We start from the raw sequence: 12594 nt of genomic DNA, 5'->3' as shown, positions 1-12594 counted from the left end.
GCTGACTTTGCATCTTACAACCTTACTAAACTCACTTATTATTCCTAGGAGGATTTTTATTTTTGCTTTTTTCATAGGTAACTTGGGGTTTTCTGCATAGAAAATCATGTATTTACCTGTTTCCACAGGCAAGCCTCTAACTCAGTGGCTGTTTTTAGTGAGCTGAGCTTGCTTATTGTTGTCTTCACCCAAGGTGTATGCCAAATCTGCATTAATGCCCAGAACTTCCTCCTGTTCCAGTTAAAAAATGCCTGTTTTTCTGTTTTGTCCTGGCCAAGATAATGTTGTTTTTCAGGACATTTATTATAAATACAGAGCCAACCAAAACTATGGTCAGTTTCAAACATTGTGTGTGAAACTTCAGAAAACCAAAGTATAATTTGCAAAGGAAAGGAAAATATTTTATTATATTAACAGGGGAATTTGAAGACAGGGGCCAATTTAAAAACCTTTTCTTTGGTATGACTATCTTGCAGATGCCATTTCTCTACAAGGACTGACTTTAAAATATAGCTTGTTTGATTTGTGCTGCAGGATAGATGAACTAAAATCGTTATTTTGTCACCTAGAAATTCTGGACTGTGGCAGCATCAGACTCAAAAGATATTTTACAACTTCTGAAAACACTTTTCTAACAGTTTATTTATACGTAAATGCACAGTTTAAAAGAAGGATTTCTATCCTGTAATTTATGGAGCAAATGAAAAATGGTTCTTAGATTCACATTTTTTGTTGTTGTTGTCTTTTTCGTGACCGGTAAGGGGATTGTAACCCTTGGTGTGGTGTTGCCCACACTGCGCTCAGCCAGTGAGCGCACCGGCCATTCCTATATAGGATCCGAACCCGCGGCGGGAGCGTCGCTGCGCTCCCAGCCCGCACTCTCCCGAGTACGCCATGGGGTCGGCCCTAGATTCACTTTCTTTAGTCAATCATTGAATTAGTCTGTTCAGGCTCCTGTTACAAAATACCTTAGACTGAGTAGCTAAAAACAACAGAATTTTATTTCTCACAGTTCTGGAGACTGAGAAGTCCAAGATTAAGGAGCCAGTAGATTTGGTATCTGGTTAGGGCCTACTTCTTTGCTGCATTCTCACATGGTAGAAGGGGCAAGGAGTCTCCCTGGGGCCCCTTTTATAAGGGCACTAATTCCATTTGTTAGGTCTCTGCCCCATGACCTAATCACCTCCCATAGGCCCCACCTCCTAATACCATCACCTTGGGGGTTAAGATTTCAAGATTAGGATTTTCGGGGGGAAGGTTGGCCATTTAGCTCAAATGGTTAGAGCATGGTACTGATAATACCATCCAGGGTTTGATCCCTGTTGCCAACCACCAAAAAAAAAGAATTTTGGGGGGGTTACAGACATTCAGACCATAGCAGTTGTTTTCTGCTTTACTGAATATTCAGTTATTTATGACTTATTGTTTTTCCTCTAATACTAAATGAATCTGAAGTGATCTTGAAGTGGGATTTATTTACTTGGTATATTCTTAATACTGGCTGTTTTACCACAAACTATTTCCTATTTTTACCCTGCTCTTTTTTTCCGACGTGTGTTAAAAATTTGGTTAGTGTTCTTTTACAAGAATATTCTCAGTATATGTTTAGGGTTTCTTAACAGGTTACTTTCATTTGACTATCTTGATTTTGTTTGAATGTGTGACTGTCAACTAGCCCCAGGTACTTCCCTCTTTTCCTTCCATAGTGATAAGATTTTGATGAAAATTGAACATTATTTCTCTCTGGAAAAGCTAAGGTCCTGTGTAATGGTGTTTCATTTTGGCTTTCTTACTTTAAAAAAAAAAAAAAAAACCTAATTTGACACTTAGGTGCCTTGATGAAGTGATGGTGTTTCTGTCTTTCAATAGGACATCTTTCATGTGTACCCCTATGTAGTTTTGCCACATACTAAAAAATTCTGCCTTGTAGATTTGGGCATTCTGGGTTAAGTATGATGAAAGCTGTTCAACAAAACAATACTAAATCACTTACTGCTTTCAGTTTTTGCCATGAAGTTAAATATAACATAACTCCATGACTTTTATTTACAAATGAGAAAGTATAATGTATTAAAAAGCTTTAATGAGAACACTTGGCTTTGAATGCTGTTTCTACCACTTACTACTTGTATGACTTTTGTGTAGTTGTTCTAGCTGCATGGAGTCTCACTGTCTCCATTAGTAAAAAGGGGGATGACATGTGTATGATATTCATGTGCACCTGAAAATTACCTTTAAATATGATTGTGAGAATTAAGAAAGTGCTTTGTAGATCATATAGCATAGTAGAACTGTGTCCTGTAATATATAAAAAAATCTTTATTTTAAAGTAAATTTTTCTTTTTTTTTTTTAAAAAGAAGATCACTGGTAAGGGGATCTTAACCCTTGACTTGGTGTTGGCAGCACCGCACTCTCCCAAGTGAGCTAACTGGCCCTCCATATATAGGGATCTGAACCTGTGGCCTTGGTGTTATCAGCACCACGCTCTCCGAAGTGAGCCATGGGCCAGCCCTAAAGTAATTTTACTGTAATTTGACCAATCTCTCTCCAACTTACTATTTAACTTATTCTTCAGGCATTTTTTTTTAACCTGTGCTTAAACTGAGTAGAAATTAAGCTTTAGATATATATTGTTGTCTTCTTTTACCTATACTTCTCCTTTACCTAACTTCTGCTTCTTTTGTACATAGATTAAGGACTAATTTTGTTGGAGAAAAAAATCAGGAAATGTGCCCTTGGCTATTAAGGGAATCTAATATGTATTTTATACAGTGAGTTTATTTGGGAAGAACACAGAAATAGGCTTAGTGATCAGTTTCTTTCTCCCTCTGAGTGTGGCTGTGTGTAAAAATTGATTTTTTCTCCCCCATCTTCTAGTTGCAACAGTTGGAGCTCGCACAGATACAGCACAGAGATGCTAATCTTACAGCTCTTGCAGCAATTGGACCAAGGAAGAAGAGACCACTAGAATCTGGAAGTGAGGAGGTATTGAAATAACATTTATTGTTTTATTTTTCATGTCAAGAAAGCAAGCCAAAAGGGGCAAAGATTTGAAAATAGTTTACCTTGCTGTGTATGCTGCTATTGCCAAACTCTTCTTAAAACTCTTCTTTGTTAATTGTATAAGATCTTATTTTTTGCCAGATTTTTAAAATATCACCTTGAATTCTATTCCTATTGTTACTTATTTTATACTTGTTTCTGTCTTTCATCTCTAATCATACTGAGTCTTACTCTTTCAATTTGTTATTTCTATGCATTCTTTCTGGTGGTTTTGTAATCTTCTCCTCTCTGTTTATCTAAATGTGGCTCATCCGTTAAGACTGAATCTGCCATTTTCTTTCATGAAGCCTGATTATTTATTCCCACACCAGCTTCTACTTTTCTGACCCCATGTGTTTGCATGGCATTAATTGTTCTCTGATTGTTCCTTATGTGAATAATTTTTCTTCTGTTAGATTATAAACTTCTTGAGCGAGGACTATATTCTTTTGCATTCCCCATAGAACTAGGCACATATATGCTCAATAAATATGGTTAATTGTTTGATTAACGCTAAGGAAGGATCCTTCTTCAGAGTAATTGTTTGAGATAATCTTAGACTTCAGGATCGATCATCAGGGCTGAAACTGAGGTATGGTAAGAGCAGTACTTGGGATGCAGTCAGCAATGAAAGTGCTACAGTTCATCTCTTCTGCTCTGTAGAATTTATAGTACTTTGATGCAAGCTCTCCACCAACATTGTCCAACATTGTCCCTGAACATTAGAAGTGCCTAAATGAATGCCAGTCACCTTGAGTGATGAGATTTTAAAATTCTAGTTCATTTTCATTTTAAATGTAACAAACGTAATATGCTCTTTATTCCCTATCCAACCAGATGTAACCATCATTAAGTTTTTCAGTATTCTTCCAGAAATTTGTTTTGAATATGGGCACATTTCTGATATGCATGTACAAATCTGCATGTTTGATTTTGTTTTTACTTAAATGTGATCAAACTGTACCTGTTGTTCTGCCCTTGATATTTCCCCCTTTCCATAATCTACCTCATATAGTGATGCACTTCCATACTTTTTAAAGGGTATATGACATTACTTTGTTAAGATAAACCATACTTAATTCAACCAGTCATCTACTGGACATTTAGTTTGTTTCCAGGTATTTGCTTTTATTGTCCCAGACAACATCCTTTTACATCGTTGAGTGCTTGTTCAATTTAACTGTATGCGAAATTCCTAGAAATGGAACATCTGGATTAAAGGGTACTCACATTAAGAAAAACTATGGAAAAACTCAAATGTAAGGAAAGGTACAGGTTTGGGCCATAATCCCAAACATCATAATCCTTAACATTGAAATCCCGAAAGATCAAGATCTCTAAAGTCTAAAATCCTGAAAATGACAATCCCCAAAGATGAAAATCCCAAAAATATAATTCTGGAAAAAGTAATTTTAAAAAATTCTCCAAAAGACATTTATTTACATTTTAAAGGGGGTTTTATTGAGAAATGTATAAAAACATGACAGAACACTTCATAGGCCACTTTACACAATAAAATAGGCAATAAAAACATATTTTTGTGAGCATAAACACCCAGGAGTGCTAATGACTGTCGCACAGGTATTACAGTTCTGGGCAGACAAATTATAGAAATAGGGCAAAAAGTGAAATGTATAAAGGCATATATCATTATGGTTGGTAATTGTGTGCACTTGGCTTTATAACTACAGTCATCTGAAGTACTGTGATGAACAAACTAAGACTTTTGATGAGATTGATTAAAAACCATTATGGGTCACCACCACATATGCAGTTGTCCAAAGAGCTAAAATCTTGAGAAATTTTATCTTTTGAAAATGCAGATGTACAAAAAGAGCATCTCTTCATTTATTGAGGAAGTTTCAGCATTTTAATGTACACACACAATACTTACACACAAAGTCAACATTGTGATAATGCACTTTATCACTTTTGCCCTGGGATGCTGGTAGCATGGCTCAGTTTAAGCCTGAAGGCTTGGGAACCAGGGAAGATGATGCTGTAACTCTCATTCTGAGGCTGAAAGCCTCAGGACCAGGGGGCCAGAGAGCCTGGGGTTCCATTCTCCAAAGTAGCAGAAGAAAAGTCTGTTCCAGCTCTCAGAGAGACACCAGTTTGTCTCTGTGTTTGAGATAATATTGAACTTCAGGATTGATCATCATAACTGAGATAGAGGTTGATTGAATGGTGCCTGCCAGCATTGAGGGCGGATGTTCCCTACCCGGTCGACTCAGACCCACACACTAATACTTTCTGGAAAAACCCTCACAGATACACTCAAAATAATGCTTTACCCATGTTTCTAGGTATCCCTTAATCCAGTCAAGTGGACTCCTAAAATTAAGTCCACAAGTTCAACCCTTAACAACTTGGCATCCACAAGCATCTCTTTAAACCATATTTAATATCCAAATAAAGATAATAACAAGGTAATAGTTCCACCTAACATGACGTGATTATGTTGTGTACAACTGAAAATGCACTCTTCCCAGAATTTAGCTTTCAGGATTTCAGCAATCGGGATTTTAATCTTTCGGGATTGCGATTTTCAAGATTTTAGATGTTAGAGATATTACATTTTAGGAATTTTAGATTTTAGGGATTTTAATCTTTGGGAATTTTGATCTTTTGGGATTTCAGTATTCGGAATTATGGCATTTGGAATTGTGTCTGGGATTATGATTGACTCTGCAAAGGTAGAGCAGTATCATGAACTCCATATACCCACGACGCTGCTCTAATGACTATTGATTTATGCCTAATCTTGTTTCATTTATATTTACACCAACTTTCTTGGATAAGTTTTTCACCGCTCAGATTATTTTAAAGTCAATCACAGATTCAATATTATTTTATTCATAAATATTATAGCTTTTAAATTACCCTGTGAATAAGTTGTATCAGTTTTTACATCCATTAGTGCCTGTCTCTTCACACTCGAATTAACACTGGGAATTAACTTTGCCATCCTCTGGTTGAAAATGCAATTTTTAATAGTGTTTAAATTATGAATAAATTGAGCAATTTTTCACGTGCATATTGGCACTGTCAATTTTCCTTTTTCCCATTGAGCTCTGTTTTTTAATTGATTAAGGAAATGGAACACTTCATCCTCCCTGCCTCCCATTTTCTTTCAGTTTGTCTGGTCTTTATTAATCGAAAAGTTTTTATCTTTCCCCATTGAAAGGCCACTTTTATCACACACAATTTTGTATCAAACACAAATATCTATATGTATTTGAGTCTGTTTTAGTGCACTTTGAACCAGTGCTATTTAACAGAACTTTCTGTGATTATGATAATATTTTGTGGCTTCGATACTCTGAATAACCACATATGGCTGTTGAGATCTTGAAATGTGGCTAGTGTGATTGAGGAAATGAATTTTTAATTTTTTTAAGTCAACATAAATTTAAATAGCCATATGTGGTTAGTGGCTACTACTATATTGGGCAGTGCAGCAGGACTATTCTTACTGGTATGTATCTATTTATGGCTCTTTAGTATTGGGACCAAATCCTTTTTTTTTTTTTTTTTTTTTTTTTTTTTTTTTTTTTTTTTTTTTTTTTTTTTTTTTTTTTTTTTTTTTTTTTTTTTTTTTTTTTTTTTTTTTTTTTTTTTTTTTTAACCATCTTGACTATTTTTAAGTGTATAGTTAAGTAAACGCATTCACATGGTTAAAGAGATCTCTAGAAAATTTTCATCTTGTAAAACTAAAACTCTGTACCCATTGAATTATTCCCCATTTTGTTACCAGTGTCCAGGTCCCACTACTCTGTGCTTATAAACAAAAGACTCATCAGTCCAAAATGTTGGTTCTAGACAGGAAGTTTATTATCTGACACCTGAGGACACAGACTAGAACTGTCTCCCTGCTTTAGGGTTCCCGGGACGGGGGGGTGGTTAAAGAGGAGCTGAGGACATGGTACGTGGGAAATGAAAAGCATTAGGGAGAGGGATTTGCAAGGAGCCAGTTGCAGTCTGGCCAAGATTTGCTTGGTTTCTGTTCCTGTCCTTCATATTATCTCATGGTCCTGCTGTGGAGGCATGGAAGCAGTATAGCATTATTGATGTCTTCCTTGGTTTCCCTTAGATAGTACATGCAAGTTTGCAGCTCCAGGCTGACTGGAAAACAGTTTTATATTCATGGAAATAATGTCAGCTTGCCCCATAACTAAGGTTCAAAACATCAAATAACCATGGGAAAAGAGAGAACACAAAGAAAATGCATGCCAAGGAAAAAAAACACAAAACTATGTCCTTTTAAAAAGAATGATTGTTGGGAATGTTGTACAAATTTGCCAAATTAATGTGAATTATTTTTTCTCACTTGTCTCAAACTCTGTCATGTATTTAATAGGAAACAAAATTAAAGAACACTTTTTTTTTCAAAATACAATGCATTTTATTACTTCTACACCAGGTGTACATCTTTAAATATTACATAGGTAATAAAAAAGCTCTTTTTGAGAAATAAACTTATTTTAAGAAAAATTAGGTTATCTAGGAATCAGTGCTGAAGCAGTGTAAAAATACATTAATTTAAAAACTAATTTCATAACAAACCACACCATTAAATTGAGAGCACATTCAAACTACTTACAAATAGTAAATTTTATATTAATTTTTTACCTGTATTTAGAGGTGAATGCTTGAAAAATCCTTTACCCCAAATAGTGTTCCACAGCAGATGTTTACTGTAGATATTCAGTTAAAACTTTTTCTGTATAAAACTTAAGGTCTTATTAGTATTTATTTTACTATCATAGCAACTTACCTTCCCCTCTAGCTCCAATACATGTTTGTTTTCTCTAGCTTCAGTTCGACATTTAAAGTATTAGGGTTGTTTGTTTGATTTGGGGTGATGGGGTAGGAAGGAGGAAGGATTTTTCAAAAGGTTATGGGCAATCTTTCCTACATGTTTTCTTTGTTTTTATGAGGCCCTGTGTATGGGTGCCATAAAACACAAATAAAACAGTTATACTCTGCTAGATACCTGGTCTTGTGAAGGGCAAAGTATATCATTAGGGCCTAACCCAAATTAGGTTAAGGATATCTCAGGGTTCTAAAATTCACCCAAATTCATAGAAAAAAATACAAAAGGACAAAGGCCTAAAAATAATTTCTCCAATTTATTATCAACAAAAGTGGTAATCTCTGAATATTAAAGGTACTAAATTATTCAGAATAGTAGATATACAATACAAATTTAATTTCATTCTTATGAAAAAGAGAACCTTTAATAGGCAACCAGAAATCACTTAGGAATTCCGCCAATTTGAGTATATCGGAGAAAAAATTTACCAGAGTCATAGTGGCACAGCATCTCCCTGTTCCTCATGATTCAATATTATATCTTCAGTGTCTTAGCATGTTGTAGGCACTCTGTAAAAGAATTGCTTAACGGAGTCCCAGAACAACTCTGGGTTTATGAAGAAATCTATGTGGTGGGTAGCCGGCACTCTGTAAAAGAATTGCTTAACGGAGTCCCAGAACAACTCTGGGTTTATGAAGAAATCTGTGTGGTGGGTAGCCGTTTTTTTTCCCCTCCATGCTAGTCCTCACAACAGCATTTCCTCTCTCCCTTCCATTTTTTATGTGCTTCAGTGGTATGCTTTCTGGGGAGTTCAGTGCCAAGCAGTGATGCACATGGTTTTTAAAACAAGCACAGAAAACATTCAGCAGCAACTTCCTACTCATAGCCAAAAGGGAAGTCTGGGGAATGAATCTAGGCGGCAGTGTCCTGGAAAGGCAGTGATGGTACTGAAGAGGGTTCTGTCCAAGAACAGTTGGAATTCTGATGGTTGGCATGTGTGTCCTTACTTGTTAGGAGGAAATATCAGGAGGCAGGGTGAAATGGAGTCCATTCCTCTGTCTTCCTTATAGAAGATGGTATTTGGGATTTATAGACTTAATTATTTTCCCCACTATTGCTTTTCCACAAGTCATTTCAGCATGTAGCAGGATAGGGCTTCCAAAGCATTAGCCCTGTGGTGGTCTTCTCAGACATAGGTGTCCCACACATTTCTTGGACTGTACCTGATAGAAAATATTTTTTTGTTTTTATTTCTTGATTTTTCTTCTCTACTCCCTCCCACTTTGAATATCCAGTTACATAGAATTATTAAAACCAGAGCTCTTTGGAATGTAATATTTAGATTTCAGGAATAACTTCTGACAGTATTTAAACTAGCATGAATTTACCTCAGTATGTAATTCCTAAGATCCTTTTCAGTGCCAACGTTCTTTAAGTTTCTCTGAAATGAAGAAGAATCTCCCTAAAAGACTATAAGAAGATAGGTTGCTCAGTCAACAAATGATTATTAACTTGGGGGAATATTAATTTGAGGGGGTCTTCTGTGTCTCCCATGCTTTTAAGGCAGTGCTGCCTAAAGCAAGGGGGTGTTAGAGTAGACAGCTTTTTATTTGAGAGAGGGAGTATTTACCTGTGGGCATGTTGGAAATGTCCAAATGGTATAGGCAAGTATTAAAAACAGCTCTTAAGTTTTTTGGATATTCTCTCTGAACATTTCCATGCATATAGTTTTTATTTGAGAGAGGGAGTATTTACCTGTGGGCATGTTGGAAATGTCCAAATGGTATAGGGAAGTATTAAAAACAGCTCTTAAGTTTTTTGGATATTCTCTCTGAACATTTCCATGCATATACTGAGTGAAAACATATGAATTTACATGTAGTTCAACCTAATACAATCATATATATATATATATTTAAAATATATGTAATAATAAGAGTATATTTATCAAGCAATTAGAATGTATTATCTTCATTAGTCCACACAACTCCTCTGTTATGATCATATTATTATTTTCCTCAAATGAAAAAATTAAGGCATGGGAAAGATTAGTTACTTATTCAAAGTTCCACAGTTAGTAAGTAGAGGAGCCCAGATACATATCCAAAGAATTTGATGTCTGTGCTCTGAATCACTATAATGGGATTTTCCTAAAAGTATTGTTCTACAACTTGTGGAGCAATGTATCTTGGACATTGTATTAGTCAGGGTTCTCCAGAGAAACAAGACCAATAGCATACAGATAGATATAAATGGGAATTAGCTCACATGAATATGGAGGCCGAGAAGTTCCAAGATATGCTGTCTACAACCTGGAGACCCAGGAAAGTTGGTGTAATTCAGTCCAAGCCTGAAGACCTGAGAAGCAGGGGAGCCAGTGATGTAACTTTTAATCTGAGGCCAAAGGCCTGAATAGAGGGATGGGTTGGGTTTGGGTGGAGATTGGTCACCAGTGTAAGTTCCAGAATAAGAACCTGGAGTTTGGATGTCCAAGAGCAGGAGAAGATGGATGTCTCAGCTCCAGAAGAGAGTGCGAATTAGCCCTTTTACCACCTTTTTGTTCTATCTAAGCCCTTAATGGATTGGACCATGCCCGCCACATTGGTGGGGCTGAATCTTCTTTATTCAGTCTACTGATTTAAACGTTAATCTCTTCTGCAAATACTCTACAGACACACCCAGAAACACTGTTTTATCAGCTGTCTGGGCATCCCTTAACCCAGTGAAATTGACACATAAAATTAACCATCACAGATGTTTTTCTATGCTGGTACATACAAACTCTTGGGCCATAATTTGATCTGCTGATAGAAATTTAAAATAGTTTCACTTTTTATTATGAACAATGAACGTCCTATATCTTCATGTATTCAGTTTTACAGGATTGATTTATAGAAGTAGTGCTTCTTGGTCAAAGGGTAAATACAACTTAATAGATATTTTCATCATACTTCCAAAAAAGGTTGTGCCAGTTTCCACCACTGAGAGAGTGCCTGTTTTCCCATTTCTTTGCTAGCAACAGATATGATCAGTCACTTAAAAATGCTCGTCACTGTAATTTTTTATTTATTGCATCTCTACCATTCTTATGTGCTTCTTCAATGGCTGAGATTCTGTTTCTATATGAAAACATGGTGTAGAAGTGTTGAATAACCTCTAAAAGTACCCTATGAGGGAAATATTTAGATTTCTAAAGATTTATTTAGTGTTAAAGTCATAAAGGGATTATTTTTTTTAAATAACTTAGGAATGTGTGCATTTTGAAATATAGAACCAGGTTGAATTCTTATGGATATTTGAATGATCTTAACTACCTGTTATATTCTTTACCATAATGACTAGTTTTCATCATTTGAGGATATGCATAGATTAAAATTGAAATATTAAGCTTGAAATGATTTCAGAAAACCCAAAGGCTTAAAATCTGTTAGGGGACAATTTCTCAGAGAATTGTCCCTTTCTGGTCACTATTGCAGGTGATTCTTCAGTCTGAAAAAGGTACATAAGTAATTTAACTGACATGAAAGTCCCAGCTTTAATCTTTATTACATTATGGGGCACAGTTAGTAGCCATTTTTTACCTCCATCTTCTACTGGGCTACGGGAGGCCATAATTTTCTGAATTATTTATTGTTATCTATTACAGTTGACTTCTTAGAGGTTTAAACAGATTTATTGCTATCTAACACTTTTAATAAGTATCATGTAGATTAATTAGAATTTAGAGCATGTTATTATTTTAGATAAAGAAGGGCTAGCTGGTTTGCTCATTTGGTAGAGCATGGTGCTGATAACACCAAGGTCAAGAGTTTAGGTGCCCATACTGTCCAGCAGTTTAAAAAAAAAAGAAAAAAGGTCACCCCTAAGCTACTTTAGATAAAGAAGTAGCTCCTTATATTTTAAGAAGTATTTTTTACATTCCGTTTTGTTCACACCTTCATAAATAAATCTGCTTCTTTATTCGTAAATGACCTAAACATAAGTCTAAATTTTAGTTCTTTTAAATTTTCCAAAGGTTAAAGTTGATTATCACTATCTTAAGGGACTTCCTGTGAAATATGGTAAATTACACATTATGGACTTACCTTTTCCTTGTCCCAAATTCCCCCTTAAATGATAGTATAGGACTGAAAACAGCATACATCCACAGGAATAAAGAAGGAGAAAATAGCACTAAGGGTATATAGTAGTATTTGAGTTGAAATTGGTTTAGATTAGAGACTAGAGGTATTCTTTCTAAAAAAAAATAACTTGCATAAGAGAGGAAGCTTCAAATATTAACACTTGCATGCCTTACTTTTAAAAATGAACAAACTGGCAAGGATCACCAGGTATTTGAGGAAAGCCGCATACGTGAGAGATAAAAGTGGGAATGAGGAAGAAAGAAAAGGCATGAAGCAAAAGGAAAAAAAAAGAAAAAAGAAAAAGAAAGGAAGCAAAGTGTATTATAGCCATCAAGCAAGACTAGAAGGCTATTTTTAAAATGATTGGGGGAAGTGAGAGACCCTTTGAAAATAGAAAGTATGATGACAGAAATAAGCATGATAGAAGGGTTACAAGTTAAAATTCAGGGCAGCTTTAAGAAACTACTGTTTTTTTTTTTTTTTTTTTTACAAAAAAAGATGGGGTGCTGGATTTGTATTGTGTCAAATTAGTTGGAACTGTGTTTCCCAGAATCCCTTTTCTTGCATAGTTCCTGGTTAGCATGGGCTGTGAGACATTTTGATTTTGAAAG

At 35.5% G+C, this 12594-nt stretch overlaps 1 protein-coding gene across 1 annotated transcript in view; it reads left to right on the top strand.

Moving 5' to 3' along the window:
• TAF4B (TAF4b RNA polymerase II, TATA box binding protein (TBP)-associated factor, 105kDa) overlaps window positions 1-4302 on the top strand; it is a gene marked incomplete at its 3' end in the record, with an annotated part of 116173 nt that extends 111871 nt beyond the window's left edge. Inside the window, 2 exon segments of the mRNA XM_008591935.1 lie at window positions 2879-3006; window positions 4243-4302. Of these exon segments, the coding sequence (XP_008590157.1) occupies window positions 2879-3006; window positions 4243-4302 (188 nt within the window).
• Window positions 4303-12594: the final 8292 nt, after the last annotated feature.

This window comes from Galeopterus variegatus, unplaced genomic scaffold (assembly GCF_000696425.1).
Source record: "Galeopterus variegatus unplaced genomic scaffold, G_variegatus-3.0.2 Scaffold7416, whole genome shotgun sequence".
NCBI lineage: Eukaryota > Metazoa > Chordata > Mammalia > Dermoptera > Cynocephalidae > Galeopterus > Galeopterus variegatus.
This window is presented reverse-complemented; position numbering and strand designations above follow the sequence as displayed.